This window comes from Podarcis muralis, chromosome 9 (assembly GCF_964188315.1).
Source record: "Podarcis muralis chromosome 9, rPodMur119.hap1.1, whole genome shotgun sequence".
NCBI classification, from domain to species: domain Eukaryota; kingdom Metazoa; phylum Chordata; class Lepidosauria; order Squamata; family Lacertidae; genus Podarcis; species Podarcis muralis.
This window is the reverse complement of record NC_135663.1, coordinates 31,288,805-31,312,548: the sequence shown is the minus strand read 5'-3', so window position 1 is coordinate 31,312,548 and position 23,744 is coordinate 31,288,805. Positions and strand designations below refer to the sequence as shown.

The following is a 23,744-nucleotide window of genomic DNA, read 5'->3' as shown; positions in this document are numbered from 1 at the left end:
CTCTGTCTTCCTTTAAATCCCTCCTCACACCGTATCTTTTCAGCGAAACCCTATTTTTACAGTGGCCAAGGCATGTAAGCTGGGAGCTAAGCATTCTTCCCTCGTGGCCTGTGATTTTCTGACTTCTTCTCCTTTATATTATTTGTTGCTCCTGTGTCTCTTTCCCTTCTCTCTCACTGTCCAGGTTGTCAGCTCCATGGGGCAGGGAGCTGTCTCTTTTGTTTATAGCTTTTTACAGGCGTATATGTAAACGCGGGTGGCGCTGTGGTCTAAACCACGGAGCCTAGGGCTTGCCGATTGGAAGGTCGGTGGTTCGAATTCCCGTGACGGGGTGAGCTCCCGTTGTTTGGTCCCGGCTCCTGCCCACCTAGCAGTTCGAAAGCATGTCAAAGTACAAGTAGATAAATAGGTACCACTCCGGCGGGAAGGTAAACAGCGTTTCCGTGCACTGCTCTGGTTCACCAGAAGTGGCTTAGTCATGCTGGCCACATGACCCGGAAGCTGTCTGCAAACGCCGGCTCCCTTGACCTATAGAATGAGATGAGCGCGCAACCCCAGAGTCGTCTGCAACTGGACCTAATGGTCAGGGGTACCTTTACCTTTACGTGTTTGTAGGCCAAGGGCAAAGCCTCTGCCCACATGCAGCATGTTAACTGACTATGATTTGAAATGGTTGGACAGTGTTTATGGAAGATACCATGTTAAAATAGGGTTGCCATATGTCTGGAATTTCCTGGACATAGCTGGGATTCGGTTGTCAGAAGCAGTGCCCGGGTGGAAATCGCTGAAATGTCTGAGAAATATGTACAGAATATAAAATCCAGAACAAAAAAGACCAATCTAAAATAACACGGTGAACAGATTGAAGGAGGAAAAGTGCTTTTTATTTTTTTATGCATATGTTTATATATCCCCCAGCTACAGAAAGGTTCATTGGAATGAAATAGAAGAAAGCTTCAAGCAAGTGAAAACGAACCCTCACAAATATTTCTTGCAAATCTTTTCACCTTTGACACCGAGAAGAATTATATTTGTTGAGTCTTGAACACGCAGGCTTAGGGTCACTAAGTCACAGAGTCAGCAACGGGGTGCTATTTTATTACATTTCTGCAGGATATAACAGCATGCCTGCCAGCATAAGGGGGAAGGGTGCAAAAGTGCAAAATCTGAACTTGAAATTCACCCAGTTCTGTTGTTTTTGAACATTTACTCTATTAAGACATTATAAGTCAGTTTCATAGTAAAAAAAAGTAAGCCAGCACCATCTAGTGTTGAATAGAAATAAAAAACTGCAGTGTAATACAGTATTTAGATTTTGAGTTAAGAACTGCTGGGCAAATTTTATATCCTATGTTAGCTTTGTTGTAACTCTATCAGCATCTTAGAATGGATAATAGGCTATGCATATATTTAATACTGAATAAGGCAGAATGAAATGTGCACAGTGATTAATAGTGTTTGAAAATGAAATGTGTATTGTACAGTGATAATTTATTGCCCTTTCTCCTGAATTGTGGGTGGGTGGGAACAATGACTGAAATATGCAATTTTAAAAATGAACCAATAAATGTGTTGCTGTGCTGTGCTTAAGGTCATATCCTGCACTTAAGGAGAAAGGTCCATTTACTCCATACATATACCCACAATCTGTACATGTTCAAAGGTCTGTCACATTCCATGCACATGCAAAGGTTTCTGTCAAGACATTTCTTTTCCCTAGGAAGACGCCATGCCCAAAACCATGCCCTACATGCCACCAGTTTTACTAATAAAGTGATGTGTTGTCATCCTGGTATATTATACAGTACATGACTCTTCTATAATCTTTATACCAAAGTCAGTTCTGCTTTTTTCAGTTCCTCCTCTGTTAGAGGCTTGATGATGTGAAGGAATTCCATAAAGTTTAGTATAATTCCTCTATCAAATGGATTGAAGAACTTCCCTTGATGGTCCAGGAGATATGCATACTTTGTTGTTTTGAAACATTCTGCAGTAGTTAAGTTGACTGCCACCATATAAACCTTTAGAAGTGAAACACATAGTTGACTTTCAGTTTTACATATAAACTGTTTGCACTGCTGCTGTTGCTACCCTCAGATGACACCGTACTGCAACTAAGATTCATTACACTACAAGCTGACCAGCTGAACTTTGTGAAATAATTCATCATTATAATAAATGTCTGACATGTATGTAACACCTGCAATTAAACTGTGGAGACCAGAGGCAATAGACTCTTGGGTGTTTTGGTGTAATGGAGAAAGGATAGCAGCTGAAGAATTTGAGTTTACCAACACATATAACAGCTGTTAGTTTACTGCCAATAAGAGTCCTTGACAGAAAGGTTGTGTCTACACCAAGAAACAATATAGATTATTTCAATGGTCACTGAACTGAGAAAGCAGAGCAAAGCTATACTTGAATATGGACTAGGGTAAATGTCCCAGGAATAGATACAGGGACAATCTGACAAGTTCTGCAGAAGCCAGTTTGGGACTCTAGAAAAACAGTAAATCATCTATCAAAAGTAGACAAGCGAGAATGTCAGGCAGGATCACGATACCAGCCAAAGCTCTAAATTCAGTTCACAGGAAACTATGGTCTAACCCAGCAGTGGGAAACCTGTGGCAGGTAGTGGATGGCACTTACCTGACTTTCCTCCAGCTGAGTCACTGCTGCACACTAGAACAGAGAAGGGGGAAGAGGGAAGGGGGTGGGACGGCGAGGCCAACACACTGCAAACATGGTGGTAGGACCACCAGATTGACTGCTGGTGTGCTTGTCTGGCCAACCTCACCACTCTGTTGCCTCTCCACCCTGGTATACAGCAGCAACTTGGGCAGAGGGAGGTCACATAAGCAGTGCTGCTCTCCCTCTGTGCAGTCTACTACTTCTTGTGGCCCTCCAGATGCTGTTGGACTCCCAAATCCCATCAGCTCCAGCCAGCATGGTTAATGGTCAGGAATGGTGGGAGTTGTATTTCAGCAGTAGCTGGAGGGCCACAGAATCCCCATTCCTAGTCTAGTCTGTTGGAACCATCTCTACATTCCAGTGCTTATGACTGTGGGTGATGTATTCAAACATAAACAACATGGATTTGTCCTTTTCCTGTTGGTATAGTAGCAGCCCAAGACCAAGTTGCTTATCATACTGGGCAGCAGGATACAAATCTAGAAGGTCTTGGTTTTATCTCTGCTAACTCTACCATCAGTTTTGTGACCGGCTGTTTGGAGAAAGGCCAGCAGTGGTTAGTGACTATTTGGACTGGCAGGAAGACCAACAGCATGTGGTGCCAGAGCCAATGACAGCCAGAACCATCTAATTCTAGTTTTGTCCCCATCCTCCTCCCTCTGCAGTTCTACAAGAGCAGACTCTTTTCCAGGGACAGTTCCAGGTTTAAAGAAGGCATCCTGGTTTCTGACTTGATCTTGGAATGTCCCGCTTTTCCTTAGGATGTCCCTATTTTCATCAGAGAAATGTTGGAGGGTATGGTAGGATGTCCCTATTTTCATCGGAAAAATGTGGGAGGGGATGGAGTTATGTGACCCCCTGAGCCAAGGAGATAAGTAACTATACAGTCTTTAGAATACATCTCAAGGCAACCCTGTGTAGGGAATGTTGGAAGATGCCCAGAATGTCTGGGGAAGCCCAGTCAGATGGACAGGGTATAAATAAAAATTATTGTTGTTATGGTGATGATGATGATGAAATAGGATATCCCTATTTTCATCAGAGAACTGTTGGAGGGTATGCAAGAGCAGCACTGAAACTAAGGAGGAGGCCACTGTCAGGCAGTGCCACAAACCTGGGCTGGGTGGAAGTAAGAAAAGCAGGCTGGTCAAGGGCAGACTGAATCTCATTATTCTTTTTATGAGAGTTCATCCCACAATATCAGACTGTCCTGTCATCGGGTAGTAGAAACTCCCAAACAGAAATAATACAAGCATACAATTTAATCATTTCTGTTGCCAGCTGTATTATTTATGCAGGTGGTATATCAAAACATAAATTATTCTTCAGTACATGTTACAAAGTTAATATCTGCTTATATGCAGATACCAGAACAGTAAAAGGGAATGGATACAACTTACTCCCTTGCAAATTAAATGTATTTCCCATCAAGCATGCTATTGTTTTGTTTTCAGTATGATCCCACTTGAAATCAGCCAGTCGAAAATAGTGCAGTTGCTTAGCATCCTATTTGTGTAAACCTTCTCTTTCTCTCTGGCTTTCAATAAAGAGACACTAGAGGGCATTAACAGTTCTATCTAAACTGAGCTGCTGTTCCTACTCTACAGTACTATATATAACACACATTAACCTCATCTGGTTTTTCGTAACTTATTGCTCTCCCTCTTTTAGATGACAGTCTTTCTAACATCAGCATCCTGTGTGAATGGCTGAGGGAGAGAAGATTGTCCTTTGTGTAACAAAGCTGGTGAGCTTTAATATGCAACTCCAGTATTTAAATACTATGAAATACTAAATACTTGCCTCAGGCAGAATGCAGAAACCCGAAAGCAGGAGATTGGGACCACTTGGGCCTCCAGATGTCCCTGGGCTACAACTCTCATCATTCCTGACTACTGACCATGCTGTCTGTGACATGTTTCAGGTTCACACAGTCTTTTCCCTTTGACTTGTCAATATGCAGTCTGGGATAAGAACGGGTGCTGTCTTACCAGTGAGGATTACCAGGTAAGATCCTCCCTCTATTGTGTGGGCAGGTAATCCCTCCCCTACCTGGTCTGGTTTCCCTGGCAACGCTTCCCCCAGGTGGGATTGGACAACTCACTGAAGTAGGCGGTGACCTCCAGGTATCCCACCTGAGGGAAGGCAAAGCCTATGCTGATGGGGCCACTCCAGATCCAGGGCTGCACGCGTCCACGCAAAGGGCGCCCCCCGTTTTAAGCGGGGAGCGGTCATTACCACTCAGAGAGTCAGTGCCTTTGCTTCATTTTGACTATGTGGGAAAATCCTACCCTTGCCATCTCTGAGGGCAGCAGTGGCTACCCAGCGGCTCATAGCTGGCCCCTGAAGACCCCCCCCCAATTTGTCATTAAAAAGCAAACATTTCTGCTCCTATGAGTCCTCTACTTGGATGCCGTGATGACAAAAGGTGACCACTTAAAAAGTTGCCATTTTTTACCTTATTTTAAAAAATCCTTTTAATAAAAACCACTGACTGATCCCATAGCTACCTGTGATGCCAAAAGCATTTTTGTGACCTCCCCAAAGCCTGCTATTAAAAAATATGCATTCAAGACGATACATACACACAGTGAAGTCATCATTGCTGATGTTGTGGCAATGACGGAAAGAAAGAGAAATCCGATCCCGATGAAAATACTACGTCCCATTACATCAAACCAATTCCAGCATAGATATATTCCAACCACAGAGTTCAGACACATAGTAGTGAGGAATCCTACAAAATAGGGCCTAGAATGAAGCAAAACAGAAACAAAGCAATGCTTCTAATACATAAAAAGCTAACAAAGCCTTTGCAAAGTTCAGTCAGTATCTAGAACAACCACTCTCATATGCAGCTGAGGTGGTGATTTAATTCATAAGGACATAGGATGAAGCCAATGGCCCATCTAAACCAGCATCCTATTCTCACAGTGGCCAACCAGATGTCCTTGGGCAGCCTGGAAGCAGAAGCTAATCAAAACTGCACTCTCTTTACAGTACTCTTTACTGGAGGTACTGATTACTCTGTGAGTTTAGTCCTTGGCTCCTGCTGTGTCACCACTTTTTTTAAATGAAGTCGGATCACATTAAAAACAAAATCTGGCAGAAAAGAACCTCAAATGGTAGCAGAGTGTGCTCAAGGTCACCTTTCATAAATATGCCCTTAAAAGATGATGTGGGGAAATAACTGTGGTAGTGCCTTCTATGAGCACCTTATCTCTGAGGAAATGTCTCCTGTGCAGTGGCGTAGCGTGGGTTGTCAGCACCCGGGGCAAGGCAAGTAATTTGCGCCCCCTAACCCGTGGATTTGCCCCCCCTAACCCGTGGATTTGCGCCCCCTAACCTGTGGATTTGCCCTAACCCCAGATGTTGTGCCCGGTGTGGCCAGCCCCCCCTGCACCCCCCACGCTACGCCACTGCTCCTGTGCGACTTGGATGCATTTATGATTAAAAATGAACAGCAAAGCAAGCAGTTGATAATATAGGCCATCAACTGGCCTTCAGTGGGTTTTACATGAGCTTAATTGTTATGTCTTCTGCACTAAATACCTGGTCTTGGATATCTAAGTATGGCATTGACCATTTTCTCCTTTACAGAAAATCAATTCCCCCATTGTTTCATGGGGTAGAGGAAGGAGCCATGACCATTTTCTCAGTTTAAATCTGTTTTGTGTACCACAGTTTTGGCTTTGCCAAATAGATAAGTTTATGACTTATTTATCAATCAATTAATTAAATGTATATCTCACACCCTGCTCCAAAGAAGTCAAGGGCAGCACACATTTCAATAATAAAATAACACAATTAAAAATTCTAAAAAACAGTTAAGAACAACTTTCTAAAAACCAGTTTAAAACTCCTGAAAGCAATAATCTACCCTTAAACTAATACAGTAATTTCAGTGGTATGAGGCACAGAACTTTCAACTATCAAAATTTACAATTTTTCTAAGTATCAATAAGTATTTTTTTTAAAAAAATATTTTTTTCCTTAAAAGGTTTATAAGGAGGAAGGCTGATGCAGCTCACTAGAAAGGGCATTTCACAAATGGGGAGCCACTACTGAGAAGGCCCTGACACAAGTCACCACCAGCTGGGTATATCCCAAGTGGGGTGACACCAACAGGGTCCACCTGCTGATTGTAGGGCCACAGATGGCTGATAAATACAGTGGTGATTCAAAGACTTATTGTGTCACATGTTAATGTTTCTGATGAGAGATATCAACAGTGCAACATCTGACGGTGTTGTGAAAAGGGGGGGGGGGGAGAACGCTTAGTTACTAACGACTTATAAAGTAGATGAGCAAAAATATCTTGAACAATCTTTCCCAAACCTGTTCCCCTCCAGTTGTTGTGGGTCACAACTGCCATCACCTCGCTGGCAATGCTGGCTGGAACTGATGACACATCTGAAAGCTAATGGGTTGCGGAAGGCTATCTTAAATGCTACAGGAAAAATCTCTTTTGCACATCTTTTGCACATCTGTACTGGTCAGGGGTCCCTTTACCTTTACCTTACCTGTTCCTGTATCCCACGCTGTTGTAGATAAAAGGGCAATAATGATCAAAGCCAGACACACAACGATTGATGATATGACAATGTTTAGCTCGAAGAGGTTTCACAAGGTGGCACACATGACATAGTCTAGGCAACAGGATTTTGCCCTCTTCCCAATAATTAAGATAATCCACCTTAGAAAGAAGAAGACATCCAGGATGGAATCTAAAATGCAATGGCAGAATCTAAGAACCAATTGTGGCGTTTGTACGGAGCCCCCGGTCGTCGCACGGACTGTTGACCCATACACCACTAACCCGCTGCCACCAACCAGGTCCTCCCTGGTAAAATCACTTCAGTCTCAGTCAGCTTTTCAATTAATAAAGAAGAGTGTATTTTATTTCAGACACAAACAAAACTTTTACAGCATTCCAAACGTTGCTCTTTACTTTCTTAGTCTTATTTTCCTCTCTCTATCTCTTCTACCTCCCCACACTCAAGAACCCACGGCCCTAACTGTCTCTCTGTTACCAACTGCCTTTCCCAACCAGCCAACCCACGGAATCCAACCAACTACCCACCCACAACTCCCAACGAACTCCTCCCAGAACTGGTTTTATAAACCCACTGACTCCACCCCCCTGGGTCCTGTCTGTGCAACCTATTTAACTATTTCCCCTCCAGCACTCTCTCATATATGGTAATGTCACACCAACTAACCTAATGCTATTGTATATGTGCTTTGGACAATAGCATCATTTCAGACAACCAGGTGATTCAGCTGCTGTTCATGCTTTATGTTTAGATGGACTTGCATGAGTTTACCCATCTCCATGGTAAATGCATCAGCAAAAAGTGCAATTTCTCCCTTCCAAAGCAGGAAGCATGTAATACAGTGGTTCTCAAAGGGTGTGGCGCACCACACAGGTGTGACAGGCGAGGATGGCAAGTGTGGCAGGAAGATTCAATCCATATTATATATCGGGAATGGTTCATATTCTCATGTAGTTGCATTGTTTTATACTATTGGGATGTCCCATGATCATATTATAAAACATGACTTCTTAGTGGAAAACAAAATCAGTCAACAAAACAGCACAATTCTATACTTGTCTACTCAGAAGTTAAGTCAATGGGACTTTCTCCCAGATATGTGTGCAGAAGTGCTGAAGCCTTTCTTTGCTAGCTGCCAGCATTAATTGAATTTTCTTATCTTCAACATTTAAGGTAAAGGTAAAGGTACCCCTGCCCGTACGGGCCAGTCTTGACAGACTCTGGGGTTGTGCGCCCATCTCATTTAAGAGGCCAGGGGCCAGCGCTGTCCGGAGACACTTCCGGGTCACGTGGCCAGCGTGACAAAGCTGCATCTGGCGAGCCAGCGCAGCACACGGAAACGCCGTTTACCTTCCCGCTAGTAAGCGGTCCCTATTTATCTACTTGCACCCGGGGGTGCTTTTGAACTGCTAGGTTGGCAGGCGCTGGGAACGAGCAACGGGAGCGCACCCCGCCGCGGGGATTCGAACCGCCGACCTTTCGATCGGCAAGCCCTAGGCGCTGAGGCTTTTACCCACAGCGCCACCCGCGTCCCTTCTTCAACATTTAGGCATGTATAAAAAATGATAACAAAAGAAGGATGCTTTCAATTCAGCAACAGAATTATTACTAATGTGTGAGAGATGGTTGCATATGCAAAGGTGTACGAGAGAAATACCTGTCTGATGGCCTGGTAATATTCATCAGTGTGTTGAGGAAGCAAACCTGGGTTCATCATAGAAGCTTTTAAGAAGAGGAACCACATCAGAGCATTCCCAAGGAGGAAGGTAGCATGGGCGTTCCACAGGGTATTAAAAGATAACGGCATAATCTGTGCAATGAAAATAGACAAATGTCTTAACACTTTGATACACAAAACTAATCTGACACACTGGCACACAAACTGAAACATCATGCAAATCATTGTACAAAAGCACCAGTCATATACTTGACCTCTGGCTGCCTACGTATGTATACTGTTTACATGAAATCTCTCTCTCTTTCCCCAACCTCTCTGCTATCTATGCTATCTATCCCACTCTTCTAGTGTCCATGTACTACTCAAGGTGGCTTTCAACAGTTAGGGACTGACAAATCCATAACTGGGGATACAGAAACGAGAATTGGATGGAACTGGAGTAGCAGTTCTTGAGAGATTTCTCAACATGAGAGGTGAAAGAGACACAGAATATTATAGGCAAGCAGTATGAGGAAGCAGAAGGAGCTAACAGTAGGCAAGCTTATTGAGAAGAGATAACACAAGGAGATGTGTAAGAAGGGAAACCAACTTGGCGTGACCAAGTTTCAGGTTTCTGTGGGCCACAGGCAAGAAACCTGCTGTGGGTTTTCCTGTGTCACCAGGCTTCTGAGAAATAAGCAGTGTGAGGGTTTGAGGGCATGAGGTAACTTGCACCTGATTCATATTGGCTGTCTGTTAGCTTCTGGGGGAAACTAATAAATTGTTGCTGTTGTTGTTGTTGTTGTTGTTGTTGTTAAATGATGGAGCTTTGTGTCTAAATATATGCAGATGACCTAACAAAGATGGAGGTGCTTGGAGTGGTGCTTTGCAATGGGCCTTTTGCTAGGTCAGAGAATCCAGCAGCTGCTCAACTATGCCAACTCCTGACATTGAGCCTGTAGATAGGAGATACAGACACCCTCAAAATGAGGGCTTAGTCTACCCATCAGTTTTCCAAATCACAAAGTGACAATTTATATGTTACGGAATTGCATATTTTCCTGCATTGCAGGGGGTTGGGCTACATGATCCCCAGGGTCCCTTCCGACTCTACGGTTCTATGATTCTATGGGTGAGCTGTTTACATGTAAATTTTCCATTAAAGTCTTTAGGAAAGAACCATACGGGTTGGGCAAATTATATATTTCCTTCCCGGGTCAGTATTGTCCAATGATAAGTAATCCATCTGTTCCACGTTATTCCTTCTACAGATATTGCCACAGCAACATGAGGTCCAGACACAAGGAACTGGCTCCCATGTTTCTACATGAACCGTTGCTTAGGCATCATTACAAACTGAGTGTAAAAGCATCTTGGGATTTCAAATAATGTTAATCAGGCAATTGCTTAGTTGAGAGGAGAAGTGGAGATCTTTAAACAGTAAGGACCAGAAGTGTGGCCATGCCAGGAAGTCAGTTTAATTATACATAGCCACAATAATGAGCTATGGAGATGCATAACGTGAATGACAGTGAAGGGAAAGCCGTCTTGCAGAGACGTTTTGAATCATTAGGCAGAGAAACCACTGTAGGAGGAGAAGCAAACAAAGGGGAGATTACTGTTGAATTCCTGCTTTTCTTTTTTCCCATGCCTTGGATAGAAAATATTTTAAAACTTCACTTCTCATGAAAATATGATTATTTCATTTTGTAAATGTAAGTATCAAAGCCTAGAGGTTGTAAAAGCCTCTCTGAAAATCGATCCTGTGACAACTGTAGTCATCTATTCACTTAAATGCAAAGATATTCCCCTTTCCCATTTCATGAAATATAATAAAGTGAAAGATGCTAATAAATTACAGCTAAGTACTGTTCTAGAGTATATTTCTGATCTTTGTTTTCAATTTAGCTTGGCAATTTTGCTCCACGTAGATAAAATACTACCATTTGTTCCATAATGCTCCCGCCAGCTGACTGAAGAATTATGCTCAGATTAAGGAATTAAAGATGCAATCCTGATCCAATGATCCAATGAAGTCAATGACAGAAGTGCCTTTGACTTAAACTGAGCCAAGGATTGCACACTAAAGCTTTGGGAAAAGTTCCAGCCAGCTCCCTCCCATAAAAAGAGCAACAGGGAATATAAACAGAATAATGTATTATATGTGTGCTGTATTGTATAGATTAAAGTCCAGAAAATGCAGAACCTTCTCAGATCAGTGAGATACAGATATCCATATGATATGGCATGTCTATCATTTATTTAAATAAAAGCATATTAATGGAATGCAACAGTTTGACACACTAGATAACAAGTACCATAAACTTTCTAATATTGGCTGCATTTCATGGAGTCAGTTGAGATAAACTCTTTTCAGGATTTCTTTTTGTCTGTTCCTTTCTTCTCTGTAAACCAAGGGGAATTGCCTAGAATCTGGGATCTTGGCCAAGTAATAATAGACATATATTGGCTTGAAATAACCATTTGTACATTATTATTCAGCATTGATGTGATGCACACCATGAATCAACTGCATCATTATCATACTGTTAAGAGCAGTTGCTTGGATGTAATTCCACAGAAATTTGTTCTGAATAACAGTTTCAGGATCAGAGTGTAATGGTATATCAATTCTTACCTTTATTTTCCAGAAATACTGGTAGCCCTGGATTATATCGGTACCAACTTATCTTCTTCCAACTCCATATTACAATGATATTTTATATAATCTGGGTTGGCAAGGTGTCCTATTTTACAGAGGCTAGTCCTCTATTTGTGGTGCTGCCAAATCCAAGTTCAGTTTAAAGAAAGAAACATAAAAAGGAGAGCCAGGGGAGGTGGCTTGTAGTTGTCCATCAGCAGTTAGAAGCTGGGCAGCAGACTGATCAAGGTCGCCTGATCACAATATTCACAATATTCCCATTTATAGTGAGATGCATTTCCATTTAACTTACAGCAATTATTTCTAAATTTGCATCTATACATAAAAAGTGTCATTTGCATAAGATGTGCGTATCTGTGCCCTCTTTTGTCTTGATGTATTATGTGTGTGATGCATTTCCTCTTTTTTGGCTATGTGTAAGTGGCCATCCTAAGGCAATTCTTAGCATGCTACTACTAATATATTCCTCCAGTCTGAAAGCAGGAGGTCAACGGCACTACTAAAATAGTTTGCTCCATCATGAGATATAAGAATAAGCCTTTGCAGGATTGAATTCTAATGCTGATTCAACAAATTATACATCTATATCTTTATCTATATCCATAGCTATATAATGATTAGAGTCTTTATTTTACTACCTTTCTTGCAAGGAAAATTCAGTCCCTTAAATAGAGAGCATTGGTGTATGTGGGGCTAATTGCCATATGAGACCAAGGCTTTCATGGAAAGCAACTCTTTTCCTTTTCACTATTATTCTATACAACGGGCACAAGGAAGAGCCATATTTTGAACAAGACCATGATTGCCTTACCCAAAACAGGTAAGTTGGGTAACCCCACAGAAATGTGCAACTGTAAAAGAAAAGGATGGCCACCTTTGATTCACCAGGAGAGCTAAACTTCCATGATCTGAAAATAAAACACAATGACAAATATGATAATGGTCACAGTATCTCAATCACATAGCAATAGTGTTGTGTCCAATGCTGCTGTTACACAAGCAGAAAGCTCTAGTATAAATAAAGCCTGGAACCTTAACACCCATCATTGAAAACCTTAGTAAGACATCCTTATGGATCCTGAGACATGTTTCAGGTTCACACAGTCTTTTCCCTTTGACTTGTCAATATGCAGTCTGGGATTAGAACGAGTGCTGCCTTACCACTCAGAGAGTCAGTGCCTTTGCTTCATTTTTTACTATGTGGGAAAATCCTACCCTTGCCATCTCTGAGGGCAGCAGTGGCTACCCAGCGGCTCATAGCTGGCCCCTGAAGACCCCCCCTAATTTGTCATTAAAAAGCAAACATTTCTGCTCCTATGAGTCCTCTACTTCGATGCCGTGATGACAAAAGGTGACCCCTTAAAAAGCTGCCATTTTTTACCTTATTTTAAAAAAATCGTTTTAATAAAAACCACTGACTGATCCCATAGCTACCTGTGATGCCAAAAGCATTTTTGTGACCTCCCCAAAGCCTGCTATTAAAAAATATGCATTCAAGACGATACATACACACAGTGAAGTCATCATTGCTGATGTTGTGGCAATGACGGAAAGAAAGAGACATCCTTATGGATCCTGAGACAGCAGCACAAACTTTCATGCATATCGTCAATGCCTTAAGAACTAGAAACTTTTTTTAAAAAGAAAAAGAAAAATGGCACTAATGAAGTATTTCCTCCTGATGACATAACAGTGAGGTGTGGTAAGGTGGGGAGGTTTAAACTCTTCTGTCATGACTCAGAGACCATGCGCTGTGCAATGGACTCAGAGGAGGATGACCTTCAATGGGGGAAGAGCTGCCAGGACCATCTTCAAGGCTCTCCTCACTTGAGAACACAGCCTTGCCACCTTACTTTGAGTCAGAGGAGGAGTCTTCCAGGGTACTTTTGTCTCCTCATCCCTACAGGAAACTGACTGCAGTATAAGGCAAGGCCCTCTAAAAGCCAGCTTCTCTGTGGAGGTGGAGCTTGCTGCACCACAGTTCAGTCAATGTATACAAGTGTCAGGAGCTGGCAGGACAACAGAGAGGAGGAAAAGGATCTCAACGAGGGACTGGGACACACGGGGGCAAGCAGGGGATGGGGAAGGAAGTACTCACAGGGTAACAAAGGATAGCAAGGAGATGGGGGTCAATGCACAGGAACAAGGGCAGCAGGACCCATCACCAGAGCAGGTCCTGTCTCCATGATCATGGTGGGCTCTGAGGCATAGGGAGCAGCAGGAAGGATGCTCCAAGAAGCAGAGGCAGGCAAAGGCCCACAGGCCAGCTCCCTAGCTGGTCAGGTGGGGCTCGCTAGCTCTGGGAGCAGCTGTGTGATTCCTCAGCTGGAGTAGGCTTGGAGCAGGTGAGGGTCCCATGCCTCATCAAGCCCAGATGCTGCAATCAGAATGCAAAATACAAAAGGGAAGCAGATTCGAGGTGCTTTGTCTATGCAACTATCTATGTCAGGCATGGCCAAACTTGGCCCTCCAGATGTTTTGAGACTACAATTCCCATCATCCCTGACCACTGGTCCTGTTAGCTAGGGATGAAGGGGGTTGTAGTCCCAAAACATCTGGAGGGCCAACTTTGGCCATGCCTGGTCTATGTTGATTTACCTTGGCTTGGATGCTCCTGGACCTCTATGGGACTGTGCTGTGCGTTTGACTATGGACTTATCCTGTCTGCTGGGCTTTGGACTTGGCTACTTGGATTGACCCTGGACTGCATTTCCTGACCTTTGGACTTGACTTGTGTGGACTGACCGCCAGACATTGAACTTTGGACTTGACATTCTGACTTGCTGCCAGGTAGGCCTTAATAATTCTCCAAGGTGCTGTAGGTAACCTGGGTGCCTCAGTCTTGTGATGGGATGCTGCTTGGCTTTTCATGTAAGCATACAGCTCTTGTAGAACAGGACACCTGCCTTCTCTTTTTTTGGTGCTGCTCAGGTTCCCTGCTGTGGCTATTTACAGGAAGCAATTAATGTTACATCTTGTTTGCTTTCCAGCCTCACTTTTTCTTTGTGATTGGAGAAGTTCTGTGTTTCAACACACAATATTGCTATCATAAAGTCTCATAACCATCAGGTAATAACTTGTTTGAGCATAAATTGCAGGTGTTTTTACTGAAGGCTTTGCAAAGTCAACTGGGAATCTCAGAATGCGTACCTCCCCTCCCTGTGTCTTTTATTTTTGTGAAGAATTTGCAGAATGTTTACCTTGTAAATGACAAGATTCTTGGTTGGGTCATAGATGTTTGCTGGCCTGAGAAGATATCTTTAAAATAGTCAAGCAAGCAAGCAAAAACTGTTTTTTATACTAACAGATATCAAAACACTGCCAAAACAGCAAAATTAGGAATAATTAAAAACCCATTTAGTAGGAATGATATCTAAAAGTTTAAAACATAGACAAATTAAATATATTGTAGATCCACCCCCCCAAAAAAACTACAACCTGAAAGGAAAAACACAATGTTAGAAATAAACCAACAGGGCCTTTTCAGTGGTGGTGCCTTGGCTTTGGAAAATTGTTCCAGCTGAGTTGCATCAGGTCTCCTTTCTAAGCTCCTTTCAAAAGAATCTGAGGCTGTGATGGCCAGTTTGAGGGGACATGGCTTGTGGAGAGGGGCTGTGCCTGGGAGGGGGTGTGGTGTGGGGAGAGTCCCTAGGACCAGTTAGAGAGCCTTGGAGGGCAGCATTTGGCTCCTGAGCCTGAGGCTCTCACCCATGCGTCATGGCATTTTTCATAGACTCCATGACAGCAAGGAATGAGCAGCATTGCAATATTGTGAGACTTTCAAAAAAACTATTTGAAAATGTAGCAATTGGGTGGACAGTCCACTAGGAAGGGCAACCCCCAAATGGCAAGGAGCTACACAGGTGCATGGATAACACTTCTGTATTTCTACACTATGCCATGTGTGATAAGAAAACACGTGCCTATTTTGACACATATCTATTCAATGACACATGTCCGGAAGCTATTGATCAACTATGGTGTCCCAATGGGTGTACACACAGCTAAATTGGCATGTGTATGCTAATTGCACATAGATAGGTACATGTGATGTTCATGAGATGTTAACCTGAAGGTTAAACCCATTAGGAAATTGTATGTAAAGACTGCCTTAGGGTGAATATAAAAGACTGCTTTCGGGGGCTGACATTTTTATGTGATGAATGGTTATATGAATAGATTTCTCACATGCTTTTCCTTCTTAATTTCCATGTCCAAATATCTACAAATGTTGACCACCATTAGTAGACAGCCATGATCAGTGCTGAACACTGATCCTTTCCCTCACCCAATTTAGGGAGGGATCAAGTCTTGTGTCTGAAGTAGCTTTGGAGAATCTGAAAGCTTCTGTGGCTCAGACTAATGTTAGGAGACTACTAGATCTTCTCCTGAACATGGAGGAAGCTAAGGACTCTCTCTGACCTCTTACTGGACAATCTCCCCAGATTAAAAGATGTTCTTACCACTGGTGAGCTCACATTTGCAGTTGGGACCCTCAACCATGCTGCCTTTTAAATAAGTTTGCAAAGTTAACAGAAGAGGTGCTAATGATACCTTCCAGCATTGAGCTCAATGGGCTAGTCATGGTTCAAACTCCATTCAGACATATAAATGAATGATGACTCCTTGTATTTCCATTTAACAGTCCTTAATACAATCATGTATAGTTAATACTTCTTACTTTGTACAGCCAGGTGATTTATGTGCACAGAAAACCATTTCCCCCCCTTATATTGTCATCTGGACACAATATATAGATTTAGGTTCCTTTCGTCTTTCCCTTTAATCTTTTAATCTCTCCTCATAATCTCTTAATATTTGCCAGTGATTAATCTCCCTGTTACAGCACACTCCTTTCTCCCAGCCCTTGAGAAGACAGCTCAGCTCTGTTACTAATATATGGCTTAGTTTATGCTTGTACAGCCATTATAATGAAATATAATCACTATGTTTTTCCTTTGAAAATGGAGGGATTTTCTTCCACTTTGCCTATTCATATTCTCAGCACAGTCACTCAGCCTCTTCTTAGACCTTACCAAAAAAAAAAAATCAAAAAAAAAAATCAACATAAGCTTTATTTCCTGTCAAATACACCCCTGCCCCCACCTCCAAATCCTGACAGCTGTAATGCTTTCAGACTATTTGGCTGGATATTCCTAGGCACTATTTAATAGCCCCCAACCAGTTGATTGTTTTCTGTGCAAAGAACAATGATTCCAAGTATAAAGGGGATTCTAAGCAGAAGGACTGTTTTTCTACCATTGTCATGAAGCGCTGTGACTTGAGCTACCTGTTTTTTTTTTATTAAATATTTTATTAGGTTTTCTTTCAAACAGTCAGAAATTTACAGAATAAAGAATAAAGAATGAAGATAAGAAAAAAAAATACATAAAAACCAACTTTCCAAGATATTTTAACCATTCCAACTGGACTTCCTCACATCTTCCGAATCCTGTGTTCTTTGCAATTAAAACATCAGCAATTTGCTACCTTATTTCATGTCTTACTGTAACTTTCAAATACTATGTTTCTAAATTCAAAATACTGTATCTCCGTCATTTGTACCTTAAAAATAAACATAGTATAGTTATTTCATGTTATCCACCTCGTCTTTCTTATAACTTAATTTCCAATTCACCTATTCAGGTTGCTGAAGCAAAAGTTTCCTAATCGTACACATTCTTAACATTCATACATTCATGTTTTTGCAAATAGTCCTTAAATTTTTTTCCAGTCCTCCTCCATTATTTCCTCTCCCAAATCCCGGATTCTGCCAGTCATTTCAGCCAGTTCCATGTAGTCCATCAACTGCGTCTGCCATTCTTCCAGCGTGGGTAAATCTGGTGTCTTCCAGTACTTTGCAATGAGAATTCTTGCTGCTGTTGTAGCATACATAAACAAAGATCTATCCTTCTTTGACACCTTCTGGTCCACCATGCCCAGGAGGAAGGCCTCCGGTTTCTTGGGAAAGGTATATCTAAATACCTTTTTTAACTCATTGTAGATCACTTCCCAGAAGGCCTTCACTTTTGGGCAGGTCCACCAGAGGTGAAAGAATGTCCCTTCCGCCTCTTTACATTTCCAACATTTGTTATCAGACAAGTGATATATCTTAGCTAGCTTGACTGGAGTCATGTACCACCGGTATATCATTTTCATAATGTTTTCCTTCAAGGCATTACATGCCGTGAATTTCATTCCGGTGTTCCATAACCTTTCCCAGTCCTCAAACATAATGTTGTGCCCAATGTCCTGTGCCCACTTTATCATGGCGGATTTTACTGTCTCATCCTGTGTGTTCCATTTAAGCAGCAAGTTGTACATTCTAGAGAGTATCTTAGTTTTTGGTTCTAACAGTTCCGTCTCTAATTTCGATTTTTCCACCTGGAAACCAACTTTTTTTATCTATTTTAAAAACCTCTTGAATTTGAGCATAATGTAGCCAGTCTCGCACCTTATTTTTTAATTTCTCCTGGCTCTGCAACCTCCAATTGTCTCCAGTTTTTTCAATTATTTCCCAATATTTCGGCCAGTAGGCCTCCATGTTGGGTCTTTTTCGAGCCTTGGCCTCCACCGGTGATAGCCACCTCGGGGTCTTGCCCTCTAGTAAGTCTTTGTATTTCATCCAGACCATAAATATTGCTCTTCTGACAATATGGTTTTTAAACAATTTATGAACTTTAACCTTGTCGTACCACAAATATGCATGCCAACCAAAAGCATTGTCAAACCCTTCCAGATCTAGGACATCAGTGTTCTCCAACAGAAACCAATCCTTCAACCAACAGAAGGCTGCAGATTCATAATACAACCTCAAGTCTGGCAGGGCAAACCCCCCTCTTTCTTTCGAGTCAGTTAGTATTTTAAACTTTATTCGGGGCTTTTTGCCCTGCCAGACAAACTTGGAGATGTCCTTCTGCCACTTTCCAAAACATTCCACTCTGTCCACAATCTGTAGGGCTTGAAACAAAAATAACATTTTCGGCAATACATTCATTTTTATAGCTGCAATTCGACCCAACAAGGAAAGTTTCAGTCTTGACCAAATTTCCAAATCTTTTTTGATTTCTGTCCAACATTTTTCATAGTTGTCTTTAAATAAATTCAAGTTTTTGGAAGACAAATGAACCCCCAGGTATTTCACTTTTTTAACAACACTTAATTCTGTCTCTTTCTGAAACCCATCCGTTTCTGTAGGTGTCAAGTTTTTAGCCAGAACCTTGGTTTTTTGCTTGTTCAACTTAAATCCCGCCACCCGACCAAATTCATAAATCAGTTCTAAAACTCTTTTTGTACTAGATTCTGGCTCCTGTAATGTTAAAACCAAATCATCTGCAAATGCTTTCAGTTTATATTGTTTCACTCCGACCTGTATTCCTTGTACCATCCGGTCCTCCCTAATCATGTTCAAAAGCACCTCCAGGACTGAGATAAATAAAAGAGGGGATAGGGGGCACCCCTGTCGTGTCCCTTTTTCAATTTTAAACTCCTCTGTCACCACATTGTTCACTATCAATTTAGCTTTCTGCTCTGAATAAATTGCTTCTATTCCATTTTCAAACCCCCGTCCCACTCCCATCCCTTCCAAGTTTTTCTTCATAAACATCCAAGAAATGTTGTCAAAGGCTTTCTCCGCATCAATAAAAATTAACACTGCTCTTGTATTGATTTTAGTTTGCAAAAGTTCCAAAATGTCAATAATATTCCTGGTATTATCAAACAAATGTCTTCCTGGGAGAAAGCCTGCCTGGTCCTTGAGCTACCTGTTTTAAAGCTGACCTTCTATGTATTTCACAGCAGTCTTTGCTAAACTATGGCAAGAACAGAAAGGTCCTCTATTTCTGTGGTATTCCTGTGGGATGGGAGGGGATTGTGATGATGAAAAGGTGAAAACCACCAAAAATTTACTCACTTTAAAGTCAATCCTGGGTTTTTGTGTGTGAAGTATTATGATGGTGGGCTTTCACTGGCCATCATGAGTACAGTGGTACTTTGGGTTAAGAACTTAATTCATTCTGGAGGTCCATTCTTAACCTGAAACTGTTCTTAACCTGAGGTACCACTTTAGCTAATGGGGCCTCCCGCTGCTGCCACACAATTTCTGTTCTCATCCTGAAGCAAAGCTCTTAACCTGAGGTACTATTTCTGGGTTAGTCTGTAACCTGAAGTGTCTGTAACCTGAGGTACCACTGTATTTAGAGATGAGAAAGGTGAATATATGGCCCCTTCATGCCCAGGAGAGGATAGTCTAGTTTAGACTGGCTTTTTTCGTTTATAAGAAGAGGCTCAAGAGGCTCAGAGCTTTTGTTTAGTTGAGGAGCAGGATGACACTACAGGGACTCTGTGATATGCTCCTAAGCATCTTTTTAGTCAGAGGGAAGCAGGGGTAGCTCAGTTGAGCTGGGTCGCTGCTGGAGGGGGCTTGCTTTTACCCTTCAAAGAGCTGAGGCCCCACCACCCTCTGCCATCTGGAGATCCCCTGTTCCCTTAAAAGCCTTCACCCTTTCTACCGTGTTGCCCCATAAGTTGGAATCACACCCCCAAACACCTGTGAATGTTACCTCTCTCACCTCCATAAAGTCCACGTTTCCTGTGGAGTCTTTGACACAATCCCTTCCTTCCTACACCCTAATGTAACTCAGCTTGTAAGTAAGCCTAAGCACTTACAAGTGAAATAACCAGAGTGTTATGATTCCATAGTCCAGGGGAGCCCTGAACCTGAGGCTGGTAGGTAGGCAGGAACCCACTGAACCTGATGGCATGGCACCAGGCTCTGTAAAAAACCCCATATACTAACCAGACAGGGAGTTCACCATGAGGGAGGCCATAAAATGCAGGAAGTGCCCACCTTATGGCCAGATTCTGAAAATGTTTCACACACAGATTATGCATGATGCATGAACTTAAAACTGGGTCTAGGCTAGCGAATGAATGAATACCACTGAATTTGGTACAGCTTGGTTTTAAATAAACGTGTTTAGGTTTAGTAATGTTCCTTTCCCCCTGCTGTTCTAGGCACTGATGACTATGAGCCCCAACAAATGCAGACCACCCAAGTGTCCCTATTTTCCAGGGACTTCCCTGACTTAGAGAAGCCGTCCCGGTTTCTGATTTGATCCCAGAATGTCCTGCTTTTCCTTAGGATGTCCTATTTTCATTGGAGAAATGTTGGAGGGTATGCAAATGCCAACCCAGGCTTGAATGCCATCTTGGCAGGAACCACATGTGGTTTTGAGTCCTGAGTTCTGTGCAGCTATTTGATCACAGAACAGTGCAATGGATATAAGAGAACCCAAGAAAAATGGAAAAGATAACACAGGAGTGAGTGTGTGAGTGCACGGATGACTGCTTGTTGCTGACAAAGATCAAAACCAGAATATTTTTGGACATGAATCAAGGGAAAACAAAGTTTGTTTGTAAAAGAGGATAACTAAAGGAAGCATGCAAGAGAAAGGGTCAAGAGGAAGTTAAAAGAAAGGTGACTTGTGTCTAGGGTTTCTGAGAACCTTGAATTAGCACATTAAGGCTTAATATTAATGCAAAGAGCCATCTGCTTTATGAAACACATCCTATTGGGCTACATGTTTACAAGCAGTTGAGAAATTCTAGCCAAGTCTGCTAGACTCCAGCTTCCCTCCTTCCCCCTCCCCAGTTCCTGCTTTGCTTTATTTCCAGCTCTCTAGCATCTGGCTTGCTCCATCCTGAGTCTCTTTGTGCTCCTTCAGTTCTGCCTCACCCAACCTGGTGCTCTCCAGATGTTTGGAACTACAATTCCCATCAGCCTCTGCTAAGCACAGCACCCAACACACCTGGAGGGCCCCAGGATGGGGAAGGCTACTCCAAATGGTCACTTATTGTCCTAAAGAACTGGGTTCTCTTATAAGGGGTCAGGCCTCAGTAGCAGGGTATTCCCAGTTGTTGTCCAACCACAGGCAAGGTCAACAAGGGAGCAAGACCTGGATAAGTCCCTGGTGATCTGCTTGCTCCTCATTTATACATGCAGATGTATAAAGGCACTTATATATGACACCTGGCCCTATAATAATTACTTGGACTCTGGGTGAACTCTGGCTCAAATGAAGCTATGCAGTATGATATCCAAAGCTGTTCAAACCAATGAGGGCAAACAAAGGCATCATTAGTGGGTAGCACAGGGTCCTCTGATCTGCTGCCCCTTCCCTTTCCCCCTTTTAAATTTGTTGCTGGGTGGGCAGCAAAGTGCAGTGCTAACGAGAGCCATATTAATTTTCCTAGGGGCATGCTATATATCAATGCAAATGTGTGTTGTGGGTCTTTGCCCAGAATCCTTTAAGTACCTAGCAGTCACCCTGACAGCAAGTCATTTCATTCCTGACAACTACCTTACTTTCATTGCGTTGTAATAGCCAGTGTTTTTTTTCTGGGTGATGACAACAACTCCAAATACGAAGATAATAGTCTTCTTTTTTTAATCTGGACTTCTGGCTGCCTGAACTGCTCGGAATCCCAAAGCTGAAATGTTTTGCCAATGTTATAGAATGTTTTGCAAATGTTATGCCACCCTTGGAGTTTTTAGGTACTCAGATAAGATTAATATAGACTGTGATATTCATTTGCTCTGAAAATGTCATTATGCAACCAAATGATATAAAGGTTGTAACGAAAAACAGCAATGTTTAAGTCCAAATGAGACACATAGCTACTCTGTTTGCAGAGCTCTGTTACTACTTCCATTGGGAATTCTGAATTAGAAAGCTATTTGCTTTCCAGCACACTTGATTTGTATAATGAATCCATGAACATGCATGGGTACATGAATCAAAACAAACCATCTGATTTTAAATTTACATTACCATTCTCTCCCCACTCTCCACTTAATTCTCACCTATCATAATACGAAACACCTGAACCTTTAGGAACATAACTGATGAAATTTACTTTGTATTTTGGGTCAGTATCTTACCTCCTCCAGACTCGCTGGGACATATCCATGTGTGGTTTCCTGAGGGACACAGGCAGTTTGTAGCTCCATTAGTAGATCCGCTGGAATGACAAGCTGCTGTGGCGTTACAGCAGGATTAGTGGCTGCCGCTGCTACTTCCTCTGCTGTCGCTGATGCTTCAGCTCCTGGGTGCAATCCAAAGGTTGCATTCCCATGTTGATTTTTGCCTTACTCCAGTTCCACAGAACCAATTGCTTGTATATCCTCCATTGTGTGTATATGGAAATAAGAGGGATTGTGATCCTGTGGGCTGACATATGTGAATTTTTAGTAATGTACAGCACGTAGTATACTTCCAGGCACAATTTTGTTTGTTATCTTATTAAAGCTTTCAGCAGATACTTGAAAACTTTTGCATGAACAGAAAAAATAAACAGTTTTCTGTATCCACCTCTTCCTGCACCCACATCCCTCTGTTCTACTAAGTTCCTCTTCCTCATCAAATCAAACTTTCAATAACATGGATTATAATAACACAAGTATACACACATTCTAAAATATTTTGTACACACACAAGTGTACCCATACCTCTCTGGGTTTATCCTCATGGTCAGATATTGAATGATGAAGAAGAGAGATTCATGGATGTTAACACAAAGGAGACTCTTACCTCCTTCTGCATTTCACTTGGTGCAGCTACCTATATACATTGACATTGCCAGCGCCTGACCCTCAGTAAACTCCTGTGCTTTAAATAGCTGCAGAACTCAAAGATGGATGGCAGGTGCAATTTTTTTCAGGGCACTGCAGTGTGGCAGAGACCAGGGAAAGGGAGGTCTCTCCCTCTCTCCCTCTCCCCCCATCTCTCTCTCTCTCGCCTTTCCTTGCTATTCACATCTGTGAATTGTGAGTATGAATCTGGGAAAAGGGTGCATTTTGGATTTTCCAAAACTGGAGAGCCTACCGACCCAAATTTGGGCAATATTTTTAGACGGATTTTTCAACAAAACCTATATAGGGTGAGGTTTAGGTATAACAGAATATGTATCTATAAGGGCTAGAAAGCATGCATCCAAGTAATTTTCCACTTGTTCCATGCTTTCTAGGCAAGGGTCTGAGTGGTTTTGCCTTCGTCCCACAACTTTCCCATGGAAAACCCTTTCTTTGTGCTAAATCAGAACAAACAGCAATCTGTGAAAAACCCAATTGCCATTTGTTTTGATTCAGTGCTAAACCATGGGTTTTCCTGGGAGAAAG

The 23,744-nt window shown here is 42.2% G+C and overlaps 1 protein-coding gene across 1 annotated transcript; it reads right to left on the bottom strand.

Moving 5' to 3' along the window:
* Positions 1 to 889: 889 nt before the first annotated feature.
* LOC114604327 (palmitoyltransferase ZDHHC12-like) lies at positions 890 to 22,781 on the bottom strand. Its single transcript, XM_028744363.2, has 6 exons — positions 22,509 to 22,781; positions 12,378 to 12,474; positions 8,905 to 9,057; positions 7,215 to 7,387; positions 5,277 to 5,442; positions 890 to 2,021 (listed from the first exon to the last, which is right to left on the bottom strand). The coding sequence occupies exons 1-6, from the start codon at positions 22,535 to 22,537 to the stop codon at positions 1,827 to 1,829; spliced, it is 813 nt and encodes a 270-aa protein (XP_028600196.2). The 5' UTR covers positions 22,538 to 22,781; the 3' UTR covers positions 890 to 1,826.
* Positions 22,782 to 23,744: the final 963 nt, after the last annotated feature.